This window comes from Martes martes (assembly GCF_963455335.1).
Source record: "Martes martes genome assembly, chromosome: 10".
Taxonomy (NCBI): Eukaryota; Metazoa; Chordata; class Mammalia; order Carnivora; family Mustelidae; genus Martes; species Martes martes.
In genome coordinates, this window is record NC_137898.1 from 54,110,164 (window position 1) to 54,136,404 (window position 26,241).

At 42.1% G+C, this 26,241-nt stretch overlaps 1 protein-coding gene across 1 annotated transcript in view; it reads right to left on the minus strand.

Annotated features, from left to right (window-relative positions):
• The window catches only part of DNHD1 (dynein heavy chain domain 1), a gene marked incomplete at both ends in the record, with an annotated part of 75,161 nt that overhangs the window by 38,587 nt on the left and 10,333 nt on the right, over positions 1-26,241 (minus strand). The window contains 11 exon segments of the mRNA XM_080816304.1: positions 1,333-1,647; positions 1,650-1,824; positions 2,307-2,464; positions 9,135-9,378; positions 9,468-9,733; positions 15,229-15,280; positions 15,414-15,551; positions 15,659-15,913; positions 23,088-23,244; positions 24,943-25,053; positions 25,130-25,333. Coding sequence (XP_080672430.1) covers positions 1,333-1,647; positions 1,650-1,824; positions 2,307-2,464; positions 9,135-9,378; positions 9,468-9,733; positions 15,229-15,280; positions 15,414-15,551; positions 15,659-15,913; positions 23,088-23,244; positions 24,943-25,053; positions 25,130-25,333 — 2,075 coding nt within the window.

The following is a 26,241-nucleotide window of genomic DNA, read 5'->3' on the forward strand; positions in this document are numbered from 1 at the left end:
TAGAATCAATTGTTAAATCACAATGTTATATACCTGAAACTACTGTAACATTTGTTGTTGACTTAAAAAAATGGTAGTGGGTAAACAAAACCAGTATACCTTAGATGTCAAAATAGTTGTTAATGTGGTTATAAAACCAAGCAAATGTCAAATGTATTGAGTAAAATAAAAGGTATATAATGAAAAATAAAGAGTAGTATTAATTAGAGAGAGCCGGGGATGGAAGGAGCTAAAAGCAGTGCTGTGGGGTTTCCTGGGCCGAGCATCACAAGGCCTGAGTCCCCACTCTCCTTTTCCACAAACATCCCCAATCCCTAGAGGAAAGTTCAAGCTCTGTGGTCTATGTCAGTTATGGTATGGGACAAGGGTCTCTCCATACTTGGCCAAAGAAAAAGTTCCTTGCTTGAGGAAGGTCCAGGGTGTCCTCCACCTTACATCTGGCCCAACGGCCCTGGGACTGAGGATGCCCACAGGCACAGCTGGTAATAGTTGGTGGTTGGTAGTTGGCCAAGAGGCAACTCGGAAGTAATGTGACCTTCCAGGGGATAAAAGTAATGATAGAACTGACTGCACCTGAGAAAAGAAACTTGAGCCCACGAAGTTCTCTATAAAGAAGGAGGGGGGGCAGCTGGGTGGCTCAGTGGGTTAAGCCTCTGCCTTCGGCTCAGGTCATGATCTCAGGGTCCTGGGATCGAGCCCCGCATCAGGCTCTCTGCTCAGCAGGGAGCCTGCTTCCACCCCCCCTCTCTCTCTGTGCCTGCCTCTCTGCCTACTTGTGACCTCTGTCTGTCAAATAAATGAATAAAATCTTTAAAAAAAAAAAAAAAAAGGAGGGAACCAGCCTAGCTGCACCATTGTACAGAGGGCTGAGACCAATAGTTCTGCCCTGGTCTCCTCCTACGGGTCAGGGAGACCCGCAGCAGCTGCCCCTCTACACAACATTGGCTGGAGCTGTGCCTATGGCTTATCAAGACCTATTTTATCTAGGGCCTGCAGCCTGGAACTGGGTTGAGTAGGCTAAGAACTACAAGGTGGGCACCTTTACATTTCTCCTGCACAGGCTTTCAGCCCTCTAACCCCATCACATTCTAATGGAACATTCACCTATTTGCCTTCCCTACCAGACTGTGAGGCCCCTGTCTCCCCACCCTAAGCATGACCCTTGACATAGCCAGTGTAAGACGATTTTATCCTACAGTTTTCATTTATAAGAGATGAAAAGGAAGCTATGTGATTCCTGAGACTTGCTTAGGGACACTCAGGACACAGGACCCTTATCTCTGCTGGAGGGTCTATCACAGGATGGGGGGAGTGGCAGGGGATCCTCAGTACCAGTGAAGGTGGCATAGGCGTGGTGCAGCTCACTAAGGTGGCTGGCTGTGTTCTGGAACTGACGCTCCAGGGAGATGAGCTGGCGCTCAGTACTCCTCTGCTCTTGTGTGGGGTCCATGAAGGGGCCAGATAGGGCCTTGTCAATCAGGCCTTCCAGCTCCACCAGGGCTGCTCCTATCAGCTGCTTCAGCTTGGGCACAATGGCGTGTCGCTTGCTGAGCAAGAACTCTGAGGCCTGGCTTTTCTCAAATTGAAATGCCTCCCACACATCCAGGAGCTGTGGGACAAGCAGAGCACAGTCAAGCGAAGCAGGCATGGGGGCGGGGGGCTGGGAGGCATGGGTGACCTCTGGAATTGCCTTCTCACCGAGATATCCAGTGCCTCGTTCTCAGCGCTAAAGATGCTAAAGTGGTTCCGGATGAGTTCATGGAGTGACCGGATGTATTCCATTCGCTCCTCCAGCATGTTGTACTGCTCACTGGCCTCGTTCAACTGCAGGGCCCACAGCATGAGACCAGCACCCCCACACCCCTGTGTACCAGCTCTGGCTCATCCCTGTGGGGCAATCCCACCTGCTAGAGGCTCCAGACCCCAGCAGCCACATTTTACCCAACTGGGATGAGGGGCACATTGGGATCAGATCCCATCTGACCCAGGTCTCTGTGAAGACAGCACAGCTCCTCACCAAATTACGACCCTGTTGACAGGGCAAGAGATCCCTAGATCTGACTGTCGCAGAGAGCAGAACTCTCTCTGAAAGCAGGACCATGGCTCTCATCATGCCACAGCCTCTCCCTGACTGAGGGCCATGAGAACAGGGTGAGAATTAGTAAGGGCAGATCACATATGTGAGCATAGTTTAAAGGCATCAAGCCCCACTGAGAGCTCACCAGAGAGCTGAAGAAGAGTGTGCTGAGCATGTTAGCAAGATGGGCCCCTGGATAAGCTAGGAAGGAAAGATGGGAAGAGCCTACCTTCTGGGAGCACTGTGCAATGGTATGAATGTCTGAGTTGATGGTTTGGAAGACCTCCGTGAAATCCATGAGCTCTGTTATGAGTTGCTGACTGCGGGTCCAGCACTCACTCTGCACATGGGTAAGAACGTCCTTCCTGATGCTCTCCAACTTGGATTCTGAAGACAGGAGAGGGTTAGGTGTGAGGGGTATATGAAAGAGAAGGTGCTGGGGAATTGCTGTGGATCCAGAGTGGGGAAGGAGTAAAGGGGAAGCCAGACCATGAACTCATTCCCTTACTCAGTGAGCACTTACTGGACCCATGCCCAGTGTCCAGTCAGCTGCTATTCACTGGTGTGATCCACAGCTATCTGCAGCTACTAAAGGCTGTGCTGGGCACCAGGAGACCAGAGTGAGTGAGTGAGACAGAATCTGTTCCCACTCCCAGAAGTTCACAATATGCTTGCAGAGACAGACGAACACACAATCACAGACCAGTTTGATAAATGCTCTGCAAGTGCCCGGGAGCCCTGAGCCTGACATAGTGAAAGGAGAGGAGGCCTGAGGAGGCTAGGAAAGGCCTCCTCTGGGAGGAAACACCGGAGGGAATGTGTCAAGCACATTAGCATTAGCTAATGCTCCAAAGAGCAAAGCCACGCCAAGCAGATGAAATAGTACATGCAAAGGCACAGAAATGACATGTTCATGAAGAGCAGAATGCCCTACTGGGATGAAAGTTTGGGATGAAAGTTTTCTGTTTGGGGGGGCCTTAGTGGTTTTGCTCTAGTAGAAGAGGTACCAAGAAGAATGTGGAATCTGCCCTTTGTTTTTAAGGATTAAAAGAAAGGAGTTCTCTGGTGGATATGGGGCTAGAAGGTAATCTTAGAGGCTGCCTTTGGTGATAGGGACAACTCCACTGTTTCCAAGAGCAGGAATAACACCAGCATGAGGTCTCACCAAATCATTGACACCACCAAGATACCACTGATTATAAGAAACACCATTATTGGGTGCCTGGGTGGCTCAGTCAGTTAAGCGTCTGATTCTTGATCTCATCTCAGGTCTTGAACTCAGGATCATGAGTTCAAGCCCCATGCTGGGCATGGAGCCTACTTACAAAAAAAGAAAAAGAATAAAGAAATATGAAAAGATGGGCGCCTGGGTGGCTCAGTGTGTTAAGCCTCTGCCTTCAGCTCAGGTCATGATCTCAGGGTCCTGGGATCGAGCCCCACATTGGACTCTCTGCTCAGCAGGGAGCCTGCTTTTCCCTCTCTTTCTGCCTGCCTCTCTGTCTACTGGTGATCTCTGTCTCTGTCAAATAAATAAATAAAATCTTAAAAAAAAAAAAAGAAATACAAAAAGCAGTATACCATAAAATGCAGCTTAGAATGCTTGTTTACTACAAACCATATACATTATCAACTACTTTGCCTGTATTAATCCTTTTAATCCTCACAAAAACGCTTTGAGGTAGATAATATTATTGTCCCTGTTTTACGGATAAGCAAACTGAGCGTTAGAGGGGTTCAACAACATTATCAATATGACACAATGGCAACAAAAGTCCAGGACCAGATGGCTTCCCAGGCAAATTCTACCAAAAATTTAAAGAAGAGTTAATACCTATTCTCTTCAAAAGTATTCTAAAAAATAGAAAAGGAAGGAAAACTGCATTCATTCTATGCAGCCAGCATTACTTTGACACGAAAGCCATATAAAGACACCACTAAAAAAGGGAACTTCAGGCAATATTCCTGATGAACACAGATGTAAAAATTCTCAATAACATTCTAGCAAACAGAATCCAACAATACATTAAAATAATCATTCACCAGATTCAAGTGGGATTTATTACTGGGCTGCAAGGATGGTTCAATATTTGCAAATCAATCAATGTGATGTATCACATTAATAAAGGATAAGAATCATGATCCTTTCAGTAGATGCAGAAAAAGCATTTGACAAAGTACAACAACCATTCATGATAAAAACCCTCAACAAAGTAGGTTTAGAGGGAACATACTTCAGCATAATAAGGGCCAGATACAAAAACCTACCACTAATGTTATCCTAAATGGGGAAAAACTGAGAGCTTTCCACTACAGTCAGGAATAGACAGGGATATCCACTCTCACCATCATTATTCAAGATAGTATTGGAGAGGTGCCTGGGTGGCTCAGTTGGTTAAGCACCTGCCTTTGGCTCAGGACATGATCCCAGGGTCCTGGGATCGAGCCCTGTGTTGGGCTCTCAATCAGGAGTCTGCTTCTCCCTTTGCCCCTCCCCTCCCCCTTCTCACGTTTTCTCTCTCAAATAAATAAATAAAATCTTAAAAAAAGAAGAAGATAGTATACTGGAAGTCCTAGCCACAGCAATCAGATGACAAAAAGAAATATAAGGCATCTGGATCAGCAAGGAAGAAGTTAAATGTTCATTATTTGCAGATGACATGATACTGTATATAGAAAACCTGAAAGACCACCAAAAAACTGCTAGAACTAATAAACAAATTCAGTAAAGTTGCAGGATACAAAATAAATGTGCAGAAATCTGTTGCATTTCTCTACACCAATAATGAAACAGCAGAAAGAGAAATTAAGGAATGAATCCCATTTACAACTGCACTGAGAATAAAAAGACACCCAGGAATAGATTTAACCTAAAATGTGAAAGACCTATACTCTGAAAACTACAAAACACTGATGAAAGAAATTGAAAAGGACACAAAGAAATGGAAAGACATTCCATGCTCATGGATTGGAAGAACAAATATTGTTAAAATGTCTATACTACCCAAAGCAATCTACACACTTAATGCAATTCCTATCAAAATACCAGTAGCATTTTTCCACAGAGTTAAAACAAACAATCGTAAAATGTGTGTGGAACCACAAAAGGTCCTGAATAGCCAAAACAATCTTGAAAAAGAAACAAAAAGCTGGAGGCATCACAATTCTGGACCTGAGGTTATATTACAAAGCTGTAGTGATCAAAACAGTATGGAACTGGCACAAAAATAGATACAAACTCACAATTACATGGTCAATTAATCTTCAACAAAGCAGGAAAGAATATCCAATGGGGAAAAGACTGTCTCTTCAAAAGGTGGTGCTGGGAAAACTGGACAGCTACATGCAAAAGAATGAAACTGGACCACTTTCTTATACCATACACAAAAATAAATTCAAAATGGATTAAAGACCTAAATGTAAGAACTGAAACCATAAAAATCCCAGAACCCTGGGATCATGACCTGAGCCGAAGGCAGACACTTAAATGACTGAGCCACCCAGTCACCAAGAAACAAGTCTTGGCAAGGATGTGGTGAAAGAGGAACCTCTTGCATTGTTGGTAGGAATGTAGCCTGGGTACAGCCACTCTGGAAAACAGTATAGATTCCTCAAAAAGTTAAAAATAGAACTACCCTATGATCTAGCAATTGTACTACTAGGTATTTAACCATACAATACAAAAATACTAATTCAATGGATACATGCACCTAGATGTTTATAGCAGCATTATCTACAATAGCCAAATTACGGAAACAGCCCAGGTATCCATCGACTGACAAATGGATAAAGACAGTGTGGTATATATGCACACTGGAATATTATTCAGCCATAAAAAGAATAAAATCTTGTCATTTTCAATAACATGGATGGAGCTAGAGAGTATTATGTTAAGCAAAATAAGTCAGTTTGAGAAAAACAAATACAATATACTTTCATTCATATATAGAATTTAAGAAAAAAAAAACCAACTGAGCAAAAGGGAAAAAGAGAGAGGCAAACAAACAAACAAACAAAAAAAACCAGACTATTAACTGTAGAGGACAAACTTATGGTCACAGAGGGGAGCAGAGTGGAGGGATGGGTAAAACAGGTGATGGAGATTAAGGAGTGCACTTGGTGTGATGAGCTCCGGGTGTTGTATGGAAGTCTTGAGTCACTATATTGTACACCTGAAATTAGTATTACACTGTATGTTCACTGACTAAAATTCAAATAAAAACTTTTTTAAAAATCACATAGTGGTAGAACAAAGATTCAAACTCAGGCAGCCTAGCTCCACTCTGCTCTGTTTTATGTTTTGAGGGGTGAAAATAAACTGACTTCTCTAGGAGCATCTCAGCCACGGGAAAGTGAGATAGTGAGTTCCAGGCACAGAGAATTAAAACACACTGGGTATGAACCTTCTGGAGCCTAGAAGGAAGTAATCAATGGGATTTAATACCAAGAACTGAGACTGAGAAAATCAAGAGAGAGAAGGAATGGGTGGAAGGAGACCTGAGGTTGAAGAAAAACACCAGGAGAGAATGTATCCTTTTGCAAACTACCCCTGGGGCCCATCACACTAGCTGGGTTGTTGCAAATGTGCCGCTTTTGAGAGCCGCAGTGGGCAGGCAAGTGATGGCAGAGAGGAGCTCAACAGCGACATCGTATGGTAAAAATCAGAGACTGAAAAATACCAGGGCTGCTGGGGGTTAGAAATTGGAGATGGATGACGGAAAACAGATTTGAGAGATATTTAGGAGGCAGGAAAATGGAAGGGATTTGGTGACAGTTGGAAGTGGTGGAGTTAGGGAGAGGGCAGAGTAAAGGATGGACACTAACTCACAAGAATGAATAATGGTGTCATTCACAATTCAAGGAAGACCAGGTAGAAGAGGAACAGAGTTGGAGGATAAGTAAGCAAAACTAGATCACAGGAAGGATAAGGTTAAGTGAAAAAATTAAGCACCTACTGCATGGCTATCTCAATGCTAGAAACATTGCAAAAAATATTTCATTTACTCTTCCTTGTCATAACCCCGTGAGTGACTAAATTATTATGTCCATGTTACAAATAAACACTGAATGAAGCTCAGTGATCTGAGGTCACACAAACCACTGAAAAGCAAACCCGGGATTCTGAACGCCATGTTTTTCTCTATCTGTTCTTCTTGAAGAGACCAGTTGATCTGGACTAAGGACCAACAATCTAACAAACTAGAAAGAACAGAAACTTCCTGAACAACAGTGGAGCAAAGCCTGCCCAAAATAGGGTCAGAAACAAAGTAGGCCAGCCACAGGCCCTCCCTGTTCCTGCCATGCAGCCCGAAACCCTAGTACATTTAGGTGGGATGGAGAGAGGGAAGAGTGGGGAATTTCTGTGGCCCAAAAGATGCATAATTAGGCATGTTTTCATCTGTTGAAGAGCAAAGACAAGGAGGGCAAGGCAGGCAAGCATTTTTAAGCAAGATCTCTCAGGCCACCCACTTCCATAAAGAAAGCAGGCCTGGAGGCCATGAGTCTGACAGTATCTGCTCTTTGCAGGAAGCAGACACTATTGGTTATTGGGAGCTAGGTAAGAAAACAGAACCACCTTCTGTTTTCTAGAAGAACAAATCAATGGCTTCCCAATCTACCCCACTGTGAGCCTTTCGAAGACCAGCTTCTAGGCAGAGACACTTTAGCTTGTAAACAATAGCATGAGACACCCTTCTCATGGGAAGAGAGGGAAAAAACAGGAACAAAATGAGGTCTTAAACCAGATTTCTCAGAGACCCAGGGAGACCAACAGCTGTTGGGCCTTGACCTAGTAGGGGGACCAGAGGAAAACCGAGACAAGAAGGAAACCCAAATGGGTTCAAGAGGAAACAGATGACAGAGTGGGCCCAAGCTCCACTTTCTATGTGGAACTTTGGGAAGATGCCACTGCAGAGTGCCCATGTGCTAACACGAGATAGTCACATCAGGGTAGAAATCACAGTGTGATGCATTGAGGCAAAAGAAGGGCCAAATACAATGCTCCCAAGTCCCCCACAACTCCCAAATGGCAGGGGATACAGAAGATAATGGAGAGTTAATAACCAGTGGGCCTGGATGGGTTCCTTTGTAGAGGGGTGAGGGACACTGAAGCAGAAGCTATAGGGCTATCCAGCCTAAGATGAAGGCTAGATGAAGGGTTCACTAACATCCCAAGGGCCTACAAAGCCAGCAGGAGCCAATGCAGGGCCAAGTCGGCAAAAGTAGACACTCTGGGTTCCTATTAGCCAAGGGAACACACATAGTTACACCAACTCGGGCCACAGGTTCCCCCAGAAACAGCAATGTTAGAAGGAGGCCAGAGACCAGGCAGGGATTTATTACACCTTGGTGAGGGTTGACAGAAGCCAGCAAAGAAGAGCACAGAGCCCAGCAGCCCTCTCCAATGCCAGACACCACCTTGCAGGGAAAGAGAAGCAGAGGGCACTTGAGAATAAAAACAACCCGGAACTGTAGAATGAATTTTGAATTGATCAAATACCCAAAATGGTCTGAATTAGACCCAAGCACTGTTTTAAATGAAAAGTGCTTTCACTTTCAATGAATACATTCTTTCACCACCTGCAGAAGTTATAACTACAAGTAAGGCCATAACAGTTAAAGAGAATAACTTTTTATACATGCAAATTATAGTGTCAATTTTGACTCTGTTGCATGTGGGGACAGGCACTCTTGATTACTGAGAATATCTGCAAAGAAACTGAGCTCATGAGCCTAAGGAGTGGATTAAGACTTTTCTCAGTCACATTTGGTTTGAACTACTTCCATCTCAGGAAAATAGAAAGTGTCAGGTGATAGAAACTTGACTCCCAAAGAGTATGGAGAATGAACAGAGCCAAAACATACGGGGAGGCTATCCTCTGTAATGACCACACCTTTAACTGCAAAGGAAAGGGCCTGGGACCTGGGCCTTTGGGAGGCTCTACAAGTCCAATGAGGGGCCTTCACCAAAAGTCCTCGGAGGACAGTCCAGGTCCAAGGAGAGCCACGTGGATCAGGTAAGAAAGGCGGAAGGAAAGGAAAGAGGATAAGCAGCACTCACCCATCTCTGACTGTATGTGATGGCAGCCCAGCAGCATCAGTCTGCCTTTTGTAACCAGCTTGTTAGGTATGTTGGAGACACGCATCTGCCAAAGGTTCAGGCAGCTCACCAGCATCACATAGTTCTTGATAGGACAACCTCTCATGGACTCCAGCTTCTGGGGCCCCCAGGCCTGCAGGAACTGGTGAATGCTTGTCATCCAGTGATGTTCCCTGCAGAATTCCTTCACCTCATGCAGCATGCCCTAGGCACAGACAAGGTGCTTAGGGCAGAGGTGGATGGCTATGACGGGAATTAGTGAGCATCTTCCCCCTCCTTAAACTCTCTTCTCACCTCCAGCAAGGCCTGTTGCATAGTCAGTGCCTGCTGGATCCGAGGATTGTTGTCCAGGTCCTCTTGCAGCTGCTTATAACTAGGGGGCAAGTACTGGCCCCGCAGCCGGTACCCACGGACCTCTAGAGCTTCAGTAATCGTGTGAGACTTCCAGGGCCACACCAATCCTATATTCGGCCCACAGAAGATGTGCACAGCATCACTGGGCTGGCCCTGGAGCTTGGGCATCACGAATTCTGTGTTCGAATCTTCCTCTTCATCTTCTTCTAATGGGGAACAAACCATAATTGTCCATTGAGTGCCCTGCAGGGCCCCCACGGAACCTCTCTCTCCACCTGAGTGTATACATTACACACTTACACACACACACACACACTCCTTGCTCCTGAATGAGTTCACACACATGCATCTATATCACAAACACAGACCCACTGAGGGAATTTTTATTTAGGGTTCAGGTTCAGAAAACAGAATTTAGTTAGTATAAACAATAAGGGAATTATTATAGAACATTAAGTGGTTTGCAAACAGTTGGAAGAACTGAAAAACACTCTAGACTGAGCATCTATAGCTCTGCACTGCCTGGCAAATTGGGAGGTCAGAGCCATCCCGCCAGCTACTGAAGCACACTACCTCTGTTATGATCTCCTCCAGCAAAATGGATGGCATAGGCACTGCCTCTCTCCCATTCTTACCTCAGTTCTAAGTCCATGCACATCTAAATCATGTACAACACCTCTCTGCAAGGAGGTCTAGGAAACATAGTTCATAGAACTCCACCCTCTGTAGAACAGAGGAGGAGGTTGAACTTGGCCGTCCTTAGTATCTGTCTTAAGGAATATTCTTGAGCCTGGCTTCCCCTTTAACTTCTTAGAAAGTTAATTGCCAATTTCAGTATTTGTGTTAAAACTTTGTGCATAAAGGGGGAAAAACATCGAAATGTTCAGAAATTAGATGCACAGGACTCTCTCTCTTTCAAATAAATAAATCTTTAAAAAACAAAAGCAAAAACTACATTTTGAAAGAGCATACCTGAGAATATGCCTCAGAATGTTCAATAACAAGACATATCTACTAAAATTACTGAATTTCAAGAAAAAAAGAAAAAAAATGTTTCAGGCACCCAGGAAAAAAGGGAAATAAAATTTCCTTCCTAAGGAAGGAAAGCCCTTCCTAAGGAATCTAAATAGAGAATGAGCTTCTTTTTTTTTTTTTTTTAAGATTTTATTTATTTATTTGACACAGAGGGAGGGATCTCAAGTAGGCAGAGAGGCAGGCAGAGAGAGGGGGAAGCAGGCTCCTCACTGAGCAGAGAGCCCGATGTGGGGCTCAATCCCAGGACCCTGGGATCATGACCTGAGCCAAAGGCAGAGGCTTTAACCCACTGAGCCACCCAGGCACCCTGAGAATGAGCTTCTGACAAAAAAAAATAATAATAATAACTGAGAGATCGATCAACATAAAGATTGTTGGTTAGCTTAAATATATTGTTACTTATAGAACTAAATTTAAAGGCTTTATTAAATATAAATTAGTAGAAGGGAAATAATACAGTATGAAATTATGCTATAGAGAATGCTGGTCATTCTCTTGCTTGCCAGATTTTGAGAATGGAAGAATGGAATCTTGGAAGGCATCATGGTAAGCTATGCCCTTCTCCCTTCTGTGGTAGAAGAGCCCATCTTCTGTGAGAAATTAGAAATGTCTGCCATTTGATTCCCCAGCCCTTCTTGCTGCTCAAGGTAGCCACATGACCTAGATTTTTACAATGAGATGTTTAAGAGTCAGTCTGCTGGGGAGTTTCTGGAAGATTTCCTTTCCTGATAAAATGTGAGAGTCAGGCATGAAGAGGTTTCCCTCCAATGCTCCTCCCCTTTCCCCCTGATCTTGTGTAAGAATGGGCTGCTTGGAGCTGGAGCTTGTCTTGCAACTATGAGGCAATAAGCCTTGGGATGAAAACAACATTTCTGATTCAGCCTCCCCTACCACACACACCCCTCTAAGAGAATCTGCCCTTACTTATAACTAAACTCAGAAAGTAGTAGGGGAAGGCTATAAGAAGCCTGATACTTGGTGACATCTTTGAGCCATTGAACCAACCTTGGGAATAACTACCTGGAGAGACTTCTTGTTATGTGAGATAATTGTTTTCATTGTTAGGCTACTCTTAGGTCTTCTGTTATGTCCACTGAAAGCATTCTCAGTGACTCAGAATTCAAACACACAAGCCAAGTCAAAAGACTAAGAAATAGAAATAAAGCCTTGATGACACTGCCTGGGCCTTGAGTCCAGACAAGCCTGAATTCAGCTGCATCCAGGTATTTCTTAGTTATGGGGGTCAATAAATTCCCCTTTTTGCTTACCTAGTTTTGAGTTAGAAATACATTATCCCAAAGCAACATGCACATTTAGGCCTACATAACGAATGTTTATGGCCAATACAATCATAGCTGAAGATTGGAGCCTCCACCATACATACCCTTCTAAGAGGATCTGCTAAAACTAATTAATTTGTACCATGACCCAATTCCCTTGCCAGAGCTTATGGATATGTGGTTCCCTCTATGGAACAGGCTGAATCAATCATATTTCTGGTCTTGAAAATTTGAAATAACTCAGTCACACATATAGGAAAACTTAACTGAAAGACCATATAGAGTTAAGGATGGGGTTGGTACCACAGAAAGCCCAAGTCATTTGGAAGCAAGGTATAAGGGAGCAGAAAGTTCAAAGGAGGCAGAGACAGCTAGTTTTAGGGGAGAGTCAGAGAAACTGGGAAGAAGCACAGAGAAAAGTAGAGAGAAAAGGACAAGCAGCAATCCGAGAGAGAAGGCTCCCTTCCTGACACTCTAGTTTCCACTTCTGTGAAGCGTGGTGTTGCTACAGATTTTCTGTCTTCGAATTTGGTCACTTGCTGTTTTGTGAGCTCCAAAACACAAGATGAGATTGAAGAACTGTGATTCAAGCTGCCAAGACCCATGAGAGTACTCAAGCAATATGGTACGATACAGTTGATTCATGTGTAAGTCTGAGCAAAGGAAAGACAAAGTATGTTTTTAACGCAGCTTGGTGACTGCAATATCCCAACAAAACAAAAGCGGAAATCACTAATAACTTACTTCATAGCCAACGTAAGAACAAAATAAAGCTTGTTTATGATAAGAAGTCTGGTAGCAACTAAACCAAAGAACATAAAAGTTAACATGGAGCTGCATTTTTAAATATCAATTCAACTGCGAAAAACCAAATAATAGAGACGTTTACTGTAGGTTTCTTTGAATGAGTCACTCAGACATGTTACACAGAGCAGCAAAGCTGCTTGTCAAACATATTTATACAACTTTTCATCTTTTTAAAATTTCTTATTTATAGGGTGGCAAGAAAAAAAGTCTCTTCTCTTTCAATGATGAATCCACTCACTGCAACACTGCTTACCTCTATTCTCCCTCTTGCTGGTCATACTGTTCATCCTCACACTCTAAGACACCCCCTCTGCCACATGCAGTTCCCAGGCAAAAAAACCCAAAACAAACAAACAAAAAACAACAACAACCACCAATAGTGACCGTTTCATTCTTTGCATTATGTCTCTCAGCTAACTTCAACACCATCCCAACCAAAATATATATCAAAGTGTTTATGATAAAATATCAAAAAGATGCACTGATCTTGGTAAAGTTAATGTAAAAACTTTAAGTTCCTGAACTTGACACCTGCCAGATGAGAAAAATCATAATTTCCTTGTTTTAAAGTGCAGAAAATTCCTGATAAGATTGTAAGGACATCAGATAACAATACTGATCATCTCTTTTTGGCTGCAAAATGTTTCGGAATTAAGACTGTTCTCTGGAAAATGTTGGAGAATGGACCTTAAGACTGCAGGATATGCTGCACCTGTTTTATCAGTAATACACCAGGTCTTTTTCTAGGGACCAGAATCTAGTCAGTGTGTAAGTTTCTATCATAAGGGGTTGACTTTTCACATTTTTTGAAAATATACACAGAGGCACTGAAATCATTTTGTAATTTGGTTAAAAAGCCATGCAAATTTTGCCTCGTTTAAGTAAAAGATTTCTGAGATAGATTACATTTCTTAAAGACTACTAGTTGTAAAAAAAAAAAAAAAAAAGACTACTAGTTGTGTTTTTAACTGCTAGGTATTAACTTTTATTAAGTACTACTCCAATTTTCATAGAGAACTTAAGAAAAACCCCAAATCGGAACTTTGGTTCTTGTTCCTCCATGGTATTACTTTGATTTTCCATGCTGACCTTTTTTTTCCTTCAAATTTTGATTCTGAAAAATCTCAAATATGTAGAAAAGTTTAAAGGTACTACAAATTGCTTTATCGATCCACTTTGATTCAATAATTACTAACATTTTGTCACACTGCTTTGTTTGTTTTTCCTCCTCTTTTTCCCCTAAAACATTTGAAAGATAACAAGCATGAGGACATTTCACCCGTAAATACATCACTCCATGGTGCTCTTTTAAAAGTAGAAGGGGTGAGCAACCCTCTCAGGTCTCCTCCCTCTTTGGGAGCTCTGTACTATCACCCAATAAACTTTGCTTTGCTGCCCACCAAGGGAAAAAAAAAGTAGAAGGGGTAACACAAAACACTACAAGTAAACATTTTCACTTTCATTAGAACTTAGAATAAAAGTTTTAAGGTTTGTATTTGTTTCACCTTTCAAAGGAAATTACTCTAGTATACCAAAATATGAATTAGTATAAAATGAGAGAATAGGGTGAAATATCTTCTTTACTTCTGTCGTTAATATTATTAACAGTAAGAAGTTACTATCTGTAATATGTATCACTATGTGCTGAGCACTATACTAGACATATTACCTCTTTTAATCCTGCGAGTTAGGTATTTTTGTTATTCCCATGTTACAGGTTAGTAAACTAACATGTTTGGTTCCACTGGACCATGTAAAACAAATTATCAGTAGTCTCTACCAGTTAACCTAGATTCACTTGAGAAAATAATGTGCCCTGATTGGTGCCATCTGTAAAAGACATGGGCTCCTTTCAATGAACCTTTTCCTCCCTTGTCACCTATTTCTTCAATTTAACTTCATGTCTTTAAATCATCTTAATGAAAACATATTAGTTGAATCAAGGAGATGGGGGAAGCACCTACATGTCAGATGTGACTGAATGCACATAATGATTTTACTTGTAACTGGGTTACTATCCCAAATAAAGGCAGTGTGAAGATGTATTTCCTCCCTGGTGGTTAACAAAGGTGAGGACTGATAACCAGTAATAACTGGTAAACATAATGGCTCAATAATGTTAACAGATTATCCTATATGAAATGAAAAAGAGCTGTACGAAATAAAGCTAATATTGAACAAGCAGAGTTGTTCAAGCAAGTACAAATTAACTTAGCAATCAAATTTAACAGGAAACAAAATGCCATCACTAAATTAGGTGAACCAGAGGAAGGACAATATATTCACTCACATTCTTTCATACACCTCTCATTCCACTCAACTGCATGCACGCACATACACACAAGCACATCCATGAGTGAGCAAAGACACACCCCTACCCTCTAACCCCCATCCCCAACACCTGTGTGCACTACCCAGGTTACAGCTGCTCCATCCACACCCAAGGCCTGATTTTATGGTCATGCCCTTGACACTGTGCATGTGCCCCTCTCCCTCCTTTCACCCTCGCTAACCCCTGCCTAAATACCTTCCCTGCCTAAATACCTCCTTTCACCCTCGCTAACCCCTTACTTAAATACCTTCAGAATACAAGGAGTGGCAGGGGGTCTTCAGGTCTGTAGACTGCATTACCTTCATAGCAAAGCATGTAGAGAGGGCAGAAATGGAAACCAGTGAGTGTTCAGACCAGGCTGAGAGCTTCTAAATACACAGAGGATAGGAATTGGGGATTCCTACAGCCAGCCCCCTGCCCAATCCAGAATACCTTCAGGACAGAGGCCTTGACAGACTCCAAGCCCACATTTAGCATCTGGATCATAGTTTCAATACATGGCTCAGGAGACAGCTGGCCACAACTGTCAAAGACCAGCTGGGCTGAGAGAAAGGGTTTCTTCCTTGGCGGCTGTAGAGAAGGGTCAGGAGAGGTTGGGGGCTACATGTCAGTATCTGCTGCCTGCCATCTGGCCTTGACTGCCTGCCCACCTCCACACATGCCACCCACCACCTCACTTGTAGGATGTTGGCCACAAAGGAGGTTATCTCCTCCTCTACGATAGACACAAGGCTCTGGCAAATCATGTAGTGTATGAGGCGGGCCAACTGTCCCAGCCGCAGCAACCAGGCCTCTGCCTGCTTCAGCTTCTGCTCCAGCTGTTGGCACTGTACACTCTGAAGGTAGAGGGAGCGTTGGTCCGTCCTGATCCTCTTGCAGTTTTTCACTCGCTCCTGCAGGCCTTGTTGCATGTGATATGTATCCTCGTGAACCTGTCAGCATAGAGAGTGGACAACTAACTGAAGGAGGGGGGAAGACAAACTGGCCACACACTGGCCTCTGCAAAACTCTCAGGTCTCAGAGTCTGAAACCGAGCATCTACATATACACAGGGAGGCTGCTTCTTAGTAGAGATTAGCCCCTGAATTCTTTCAGTGACCAGAAAGATGCAAAATGGAGAACATTCATTAAGAGGTCACATTGCTAATTTGATAGACCAGGCAGGTCTACTAAAAGCCCCCCGGGTAGACCTCAAATAGAAAATTTGTGCACGTGTAAACAGAGAGTTTCACAGCATACAGATGACACAGAGAAGGAGAAATACTGGATAAGTAAGGCTCAGCAATAATTCCAGGACATGGATTTCAATCACTAGGCCTGGGAGGTGTGGCCTCCTGAGTAGCATAATTCTCCTTATATGACAGTGGAAACTGTCTACCTAGTAGTAGAAGGCTACTGAGACTTTCCCCTGGGGATGGGGAATGTGGGATAAAAGTCGAAGAGCCTCTTTGTGGGTCCTTCTCACATCTGGGAGTTTCCTTGGCCTACACAGGCTGCTGACAGTTGCCACCTCTCTGGACAGAGGGGAGACACCAGCAAGATACGCCTGGCCAGTTGGACCTACTGTCCCTGATGCTCTCCTGTCCTTTTTGATGTTTGGTAGAGCCTGCGATTAGAACTAACTGGTGTGTGTGGATTGTATTCTACTCACCCTGAGTTCAGATCCCAGTCTTCGGAGACCCAGACATAAGGCACTTGAGGCCTAAGCTACACATCATGCACAAACACGCCCTCTGACTCGGCGAGATGTTCTCTTCCAGGCTCTAGAAATACCCTCCATACTGAGTGCTTCCCACTGCGCAGCCCTTAGTCCAGTGCGTCATCACTATCTAGTTCCTCAGGTGATTCATCCGCTTCACTGTAAATTCTCCGAGGAAGAGGCCTCGGTCACATCTTATTTCATGTCTCTTTGTTTAACACAGTGCCTGGCACAGCTACTTCCAAAGTAACTGTTTATAAAAAAAATGTATCACTCACACTGAAAGGGCCTATTGAGTGTCAATTAGGATAAAACCACACAAACAACAACAACAATAATTGCTACACCAGATCATAATCAGTATTCATTTTTAAAACCTCACCACTAAGGGGCAAGATCTTCAATAACTTCAAAGTTCTGAGGCAATATTTTTAAGCCTGGAATTCTGTAACTAGCCACAGTATCACTGAAAGTTTGGGAAGGAGTAAAGACATTTTTAGATATACAAAGAGTCCAGAAATGTACCATCCACACATTCTCTCTGAAAAACATAAACAACAGTATATTTCTGAGAGACGAAAATGAATACAAGAGCTATAAGAAGCTTTGATGAGGGGCGCCTGGGTGGTTCAGTGGGTTAAGCCTCTGCCTTCGGCTCGGGTCATGATCCCAGGGTCCTGGGATCAAGCCCCACATCCAGCTCTCTGCTCGGCGGGGAGCCTGCTTCCTCCTCTCTCTCTGCCTGCCTCTCTGCCTACTTGTGATCTCTGTCTGTCAAATAAATAAATAAAATCTTAAAAAAAAAAAAGAAGCTTTGATGAGCAAAGACATTTGTAAAACATATTGTCAAGTCTTAATGAGTAGGCTGCAAAGCAAGAATACTCACCACAATCCAGAATTAAATTCCAGGAAATCTCAACATAAGCATACCAGGAAGAGTGGAGGGTGAGGAGAGGAAGAGAGGTGAGAAAGGAAACCTGAAGAGCATTGAGGTTCTTACTGTGCTTGGGAGAAAGACATGGATACAAATCCAAACTTGACATTCATTCACTCAGAACACTCATTGAGCACCTGCTCCTCTGTGGCATAACCTATAATGAGCACTAGAGGTATAGCGGTGATGGAAACAAATAATAATCCCTACCCTTTTGAAGGCGAGGGAGAAATACAATAAACATAATAAATAAGTAATTTATATTATGTGTAAAAAGGTGATAAGGGCTATGCAAAAAAAACCAATAACAGAGTAGGGAAAGAGCTCGAGGATGCTGGTGATAGTGTGGGTTTGCAATTAAGGGCTCTTAGAAAAAGAGATGAAAGAGACATTGTTATAAAAGTGTAAGTGGAACAGCTATACCTGTTGAGCAGGTGTATAAATGTCTTACATATGCACTCAGCTGCAAGTGAGAGAAAACTAGAAAAAGTGTGGTTCAAGCAAGTAAAAGGTTTATTTACTAATTAAATAAGAAATCCCTGGATGGCATATTGGCCCAACAGTATCAATCAGAAGAAAGCTCTTTTTACGGTCCTCCTCATCTTTAATATGACTTTCACCCTTTCATGGTGCAATAGCTTCTCTATCACCAGAATTTCATCCAAGGGTCAAGCAGTAAGATAAGAGTAAATGCCCAAAATACATTCCAGTTGGATCTGCCTCTTTTAAAAACTTTTCACAGTGACTTTCACTTATGTTTCATTGCCCAGAACTGAATTACATGGCTTCCTCCAGCTGCAAGTCTATGAAAAGAAATAAAGTCAAGATTCTAAAACTAAGAAGGATGAATAGGCACTGAGGGTTTCCTGGGCAACCATGAGAGCAATAAAATGTCTAACATCCAAACCATTAGAGGACAACAATGGCAACCAAAATGTAAACAATCCAACAAAAGACAAGGAACCCAAGGAAGAATCAATCAGAAATCATAGGAAGTAGATAACACCAATGTGAGATGGGAAAAACAAATCCAAACCTATCAGTAATCATAATAAATGAGATAAACCTATTGCAAGACATAGACTCTCAGACTTAATGTTTTTCAGGAAACAAAATAACAAAGGAAAGTTGACAACAAACAGGAAAAGAGATGGAGAAAATGCTTGATGCTGTTAACATCAAACAAAGTAGAACTCTAGTAGAAAAGTAGTAACGAGAATGAAGACCTTTTCACAGCAATAAAGTCACCAAGAAACACTGTTATGAACCTGTACGCACACACAATTTTTAAATACATGTTGCAAAAATGAAAGAACATCAAGGAGAATTAATAAATCTATAGTTAAAAGAGGGGCTTTTTAACATATATCTCTCAGAAACTGAAAGATATAGTGGATAAGAAAAGTTATCAAAGGGGAAGAGAGGAAAAAAATAAAACAAGACGAAACCAGAGAGGGAAACAAACCATAAAAGACTCTTAATCTCAGGAGACAAACTGAGGGTTGCTGGAGTGGAGGGGGTGGGAGGGATGGGGTGGCTGGGTGATGGACACTGGGGAGGGTATGTGCTATGGTGAGTGCTGTGAACTGTGTAAGACTGATGAATCATAGACCTGTACCCCTGAAACAAATAATACATTATATGTTAATTGAATTTAAATTAAAAAAAAAACAGATAAAAAAATTTTTTTAAAAGTTATTGTGGCTGTAGAATATTTGCATAAAACAATGAATGAACTTGGTCTAATATAATTTTCTTAGACTGGGTTCCCCACAAATTTGGGGAAATGTGATTTATTGAAGGAATGGTCTTCAGGAAGCAAGCTTCAAAGGGAGAGCAGGAAGCAAAACAGGAAAGGGGAAATTGCCGACCAAGAGCACAGCTAAGGCTGTTCTTGGTCTGATGTGGTGAGAGAGGTGGCCTTGGAATGAAGACCCTACTGTAGAGCTGTCCCGCGATGAGACAAGGAACCAAAAAAAGGCAGGGGAACTGTGACATAGGAAAGAGAATAAGGAGAAGTGACCACTAAATGCAATGCAGGATTCTGGGCTGGATCCTGAAACAAGAAAAAAGCATAGAAATAAAGGACATTCTTAGAATAACTTGCAAATTTTTAATTAGGACTGTGAGTTAAGATAGCAGAATTGTATCAAAATGAAATTTTCTAATTTTTGATAATTATACTAGAGTTATGGAAGAAAATGTCTCTGTTCTTAGGAGAAACACACTGGCATATTTAAGGGTAAAGGAACTTAACATCTGCAACTTAAAACTCTCAAATGGTTCAGGAAAATAATGTACACATACATAGAGAAAGAATAAGCATGAATGATAAGTGAGAAAAACAAACTACTTAGTAAAAGGTAGATGAGAGTTTATTATACTATCCTTGCAACTCTCCTAATAAATCTGAACTTATATCAAAATAAAAAGTCATACAAGAAAGAAACAAAATGGGTTTATCCCAGTAATGAAAAAGTGGTCTAACACCGACAGTTCACCATATTAGAGTAAAAGAAAAATTCCCGTAATCATTTAAATTGAAGCAGAAAAAAAATCACTGGACAAATTTCAACTTTCATTCATGATAAAACCTCTTAGCAAATTAAGAATTGATGGAAACATCCTTAAAAATTGATAAAGGTTACCTACCAAACTCTCACATTTTATATCATTATTTATTTAATGTTTCAAATCTATTTTAGTTGTTTAATAATGCTACAATTTAATGGGGAGTAGCATACTTTTATTGAGCACAGAGACAAGCTTGGTTCTGTAACAGTTCAGTCACTGGTGGGATGATGACCCATCCTCGCCTTCCCCTACATCAACCCCCACTTCTGGGGTGACTGCTGACAGGGACAAGTTCCATTCGAGCCCACACAACAGCACAGAAAGTGGCTCTACATGTTGCCTTTGCTTGTCTTTTCACTCTGTGGTGCTTTTTAAAAAGTTGATTGTAATATAAATAAATGTCTTGTGTTTTTTTTATGGTTTACATTTTTTTTTTATTTTGTTTAAGAAACCCCGAGATAATAAAAATGTTACACTGCCTTCTGGAAGCTTTTTGGATTTTCTTTTCACATCTTTTATCCATCTTCTTTTACATCTTTTATCCATCATGAACTAATTTTTGTATAGGGTATAGCAACTATTAGAAAACAATAACATTTAAAAATACCATTTATGATAGCAACAAAAATTTCAAATATCTAGTAATAAATCTAATGAAATATATTCAAGACCTCTATAGGAAACCTATAAAACCTTAGTAGGAGAAATTAAAGAAATCAAAATAAATGAAGAGATCCATGTTTATGAATAAGAAAGTGAAATATTATTAAGATATAAATCTCCTTCAAGTTGATCTACAAATTTAAAACAAGCCAATAAAAAAAATCCCAGTAACATTATTTTGTGGAAATTAATAAGCTGATTCTAAATCTTATATGGAAATGCAAAGAACCTAGCATAGGTTGTATAATAAATGTATAATAAAAATTTGTATAATAAAAAGTTATAGGGCTTATAGTACCATATACCAAGACATACCATAAAGCTGCAATAATTAAGATAGTGTAACACTGACAAAAATATATTTGCAACAATATGGATGGAACTAGAATGTATTATGCTATGCAAAATAAGTCAGTCAGAGAAAGACAAATACCATTTGACTTCACTTATATGTGGACTTTAAGAAACAAAATAGATAAACATAGGGGAAGGGAAGGAAAAATAAAATAAGATGAAAACAGAGAGGGAGGAAGTGCCTAGGTGGCTAGGTCGTTAAGCGTCTGCTGCTGGGGTCGGGTCAGGTCATGATCCCAGGGTCCTGGGCAGCATCAGGCTCCCTGCTCGGTGGGAAGCCTGCTTCTCCCTCTCCCACTATGTGGGAGATGGAGATCATGGAAACATAGAAACATATGTGATCATAGAAACACAAATTAAAATGATAATGAGATAGCACTGTATATCAGTTTGGCTAAAATGAAAAACCCTGACAATACCAAGTGTTAGTGAGAACATAGGGCAACTGGAAATCTCCTACATTGCTGGGAGAATATAAACCTGGTACAACCACTCTGGAAAACTGTTTCACACTGCAAAACATACATATACCCTATTCCAGCAATTTCCCTTCTTGAACACATACTCCAAACAAATGAGTAATTATGTCCACCAAAAGATATGTACAAGAATCAGCATTAATCATCATAGAAAAACTGTAACAAACTCAAATGTCCATCAATAGGAGAATAAATAAATTGTGGTACATCCATAGAGGGAAATACTACAAAACATACAAGAAAGTGAACCACCGCTACTTAGAAGATTATGTATAAATCTCACTAAGATTATGTTGAGTGGGGAAAAAAAAAAAAGCCAGACATGCTGATTCCATTTATATGAAATTCAAAATCAGGCTAAATTAATCTATGGTGACAGAGATCAGAGTAGTGGTTACCTTTGTGGGGAACTGACAGTAGAGGTACCAGGGAGCTTGCTGAGATATTGGAAATGTTCTATATCTTGATCTGAGTGATGGCAGTTACATTGATGTATATATATGCAAATATTTCAACAAACCACACACTTAAAATTTGCTTACTGCATGTAAATTATACTTTAATTAACAAAATAAACTACTAACTATTAAAAAATTATAACGAGTTTTGTAACATTAAAACAAAGGTGGGATTTAGGAACTAGGAAGTAGAGGAAGGCTGTGGAAGAGCTCGCCCCCACCTTCTGCCCTGTTTAGCTCAGTGCAATGGCAGGTCCAACTGTTACTATCTGGAGGCTGAAGGCCATTTCCCTGTGGGAAGTCCCAAGGGGCCTCTTCTACATTATTTCTCAAGTTCACAAAATTTGGGTGGGTCCCTTCTCTCAGAACTAGACAACCTGCAGATGATGACCAGCCAGAGAACTGTGTAAATATCCAGCCCCACGCGACAGACAACAAACTATAATGACAGAATCACACAGCAGGGCCTCCAGGAACCCAAGCAGGGGGCATGTACCACAGATGCAGAGTAGGCATAATCAGGAAGGACACTAGATGCTTCTACCAGCCTCAGGGGCCTGCCAAAGGTTCAAGATAGGTTCTAAGATAAGACCAGCCGCAAAAAAGATCCAGATCCAACTTTCAAGTTCCCTAATGACCCTGACACAAACAACTGAAGAAAAATTATTGTTAAGTTCCTTCTCCTCCCTGCTCAAGGCTATGACCAACCCTTAGGGAAAAGGTTGAGTCCAAGCCTCTGCCCATCTATAATCAATCCACCTGCCCCACAACAGAGACTGCTGTTGCTGCACAGAGACTGCTGTTGCTGCACAGGACCCTGGCTGTGAGCCAACTGCAGCATCCAGGCCATATGGGGGATCCCAGGAGAAGCTTAAGCCAGGAGGACACTGGAACTCTGGCAAGCTGCCTTCGAAAAAAGGCTCATGATAAGCTGGAGCCTCTTACCAGTTGCAGGATGGATGTGCAGAGGTGCAGGCAGCGACGAAGCAGCCGCAGAGCCTTGTGGTTCTCCTTGGCTAGAGCCTGCTGCAGGTCCAGCAGCTCGTAGCATCGATCTCGCTCTTGGGGGAGCCAGGGTACAGAGCGCAGCTCCTGCAGAAGCCTGGGATCAAGGGCTAAACTGGTCAGAGCCGGCATCTCAGCTCTCTTTCCTTGAACACCTTTGACCTCTTTCTAGCCCAGCTCACCTCAGAATAAGCAAAGGTCTAGAAAGATTATACTATTCCTGGTGACCTCCAGGGACAGCTTCCTCTAGAGAGCTCTTTGGAAGAATTCAAGCTGAGGAAGTTACTGGCTGGGGAATTCTTTGGGAAAGGCCTGGGGTGTGTGCAAATGTTTATACAAAGTGACCTTTCTGCTAGGAGATTGTCAAATGATCCCAAGGTCTGACTTAGGAGGAGAGACTACAGAGGCTTCTTCCTTGGAATAGGGAAAGTTAAGGGCCCTAAATGTCTAGATGAACAGATGAGTTTTAGGATTAAAGGTGACAAACTTTCAACTTCTTCATGGGCTGACTATCCCTAAGAAAATTTGCCTCCACTATCCACTACCCTCCCCCACCCCCCGAGAACTCTACATCTCTAAAAATACCTGAAGAAGAAGAAAGACCCCCAACAAGCAGAGGATGATCATAATGGGTGTCATTTTATTAGGTACCTATTAAGAGGCATTGAACATGGTATTTTATATTTGCAATCTCACTTAATTCTCACTATAGCTGTGTAATAGAAATCTTCATCCCTAGTTTTCATATTAGGAAATGAAGCTCAAAGAGGAAAGTCAGTTCCTTGCTAGTATTCAGGATTTAAATTCAGATCTGTCCAGCCTCCAAGCCCTTATGTTTTTAATTATACCACAATGATTAGGCCAGATTAGAGGATCCCCAGAGCAAAGGTTGCAAACTGGTAGGCTGTGGGTCAAATTCAGACTGAAAATGTTTTCATATGTTCCACTAGGAGTTCGCCAGCCCACTGTTTAAATAAAAATTCGAGTTAAATAGGTAAAATTACAACATTTTAAAACAAAATGTATATTTCCAGGAAATCCTGGGGAAAAAAAAAAGGCAGTTGGCATGCTGTACCCATCTTCTCAGTGTTAACAGTCAGCTGGAATTGAGTAGTGACTGTCCTATTTAGATGTAGTCTCTAGATTGCATTCCCCACACTCCCTAATGTCTTGCACCTAATCCACTGTATTTCTTCCATAGCTCCTGCTTAGCCCGTGTAGACATTTGAGCTCGCAACTTCTATCACAGAAGATAATTAGAAGTGGCCAAGGAGTGCAGGAAAAGTGAAAAAAAAAAAAAACAACAACAAAACAACAGTATTGAAAATGGGAATAACTAAGTCTCCGCCCCCAAAAAAAAAATCCAAAAGATAACCCCCTCAAAAAAAAAGAATCCAAAAGATACCATGGAAAGAGCAGAGAATTTGCGTTCAAACACCCAAGGTATATCCCCAGATCCAGTAGTTAATACTTGTGTGATCTGGGCAACGTGATGTAGGAATACACAATTACACGAAGATATGCTCAGAATACATTACTCAGAAAAAAACCTGGTTACTTAACAATATGTCAAGTATGACCACATTTTTATAGGTGATAGAAAAAAAGATTAGCAGGATTTGCAACAAAATGTCTGTTGTGGTTAGTTATGTGTTTAGTTATGTGATTAAGATCAAAGGCTTTTTTTTACTTCATGCTTTTTTGTGTTTTCCAAAATTTCTACAAGGGACATGTTAATACTTTTTGTGAAAATAATTTTAAGACATCCATTGACAGTGCATTTTGAAGACCGTACCTGCTAATATGCAGAAGCCCAGCTCCAAAGTGGGGCACAGCCAAGAGTAGATGCTTCCCGAGGAAAGTACGGCACCGGTGCAGCCGCTGTAATGTCACACTCCTCTTCCAACTACAGATCAGAGGGCAGTGACGTGCCATAGCTCCCTGCAACCCTTGTCCCCACATCCCATACCAGCATCACCTACCGGGCCAAGGCCTTGTATAAGAGGCAATATTTGAAGAATGGAATGAACTGGAGCTGCTGCCAGAGGACAGAGTGGCGGTGCCAGGTCCCCAGTGTCATTGTCTCACTGCCCTCCACCGGATGTACATGCAGGATCCCAAAGGGAGAGAAGATGTAGTGCTCAGGGTTCACCTTCTTTGGTGGCACCACTATCAGGTTATAGGGCCTTTTAAAAAAGAGCTCTGATCAGCAAGAGCCCTGGGAACTTGTGCAGGTTTCAGGAAGGGACAAAGAAGGATGGAGAGGGGAAGCATGGAGGCAGGGATAAAGACAGAGGAGAGTCAGAAGAGGGGAAAGGGAGTAGAATGACGTTCAAACTAAAAAAAGGAAACATATATATATATATATATTTTTTTTTAATCTATTTATTTGTTGGAGAGAGAGCGAGAGAGCACAGGCAGACAGAGTGGTAGGCAGAGGCAGAGGGAGAAGCAGGCTCCCCGCCGAGCAAGGAGCCCGACGTGGGACTCGATCCCAGGACGCTGGGATCATGACCTGAGCCGAAGGCAGCCGCTTAACCAACTGAGCCACCCAGGCGTCCCAGGAAACATATTTTTAAAAGATTTTATTTATGTATTTGAGAGAGAGAGAGAGTACACAAGAGAGAGAGCATGAGCAGGCAGAGAGGCAGAGGGAGCAGCAGACTCCCCATTGAGCAAGGACCCCAACACGGGGCTCGGTCCTGCGGTCATGACCTGAACCAAAAGCAGACACTTAACTGACTGACTGAGCCACTTAACTGACTGACTGAGCCACTTAAGGAAACAAATATTAGGGGCAACTGGATGGCACAGTTGGTTAAGTGCCCTATTCTTGGTTTTAGCTCAGGTCATGATCTCTGGGTCATGACACTGAACCCCAATGCTGAGTCCCAGTGTTGAGCCCCAGCGTTGAGCCCTAGTGTGGGCTTCTTGCTCAGTGTGGTCTGCTTGAGTTTCTCTCTCCCTCCCTCTGCCTCACCCCCTGGGCACTCACACATGTGTGCACGTTTCTCTTTATCTCTCTCTCAAATGAATAAATAAATCTTAAAAAAAAAAAAGAATAAATGGAAGCCAAAGATAGAGGAGAAAAAAG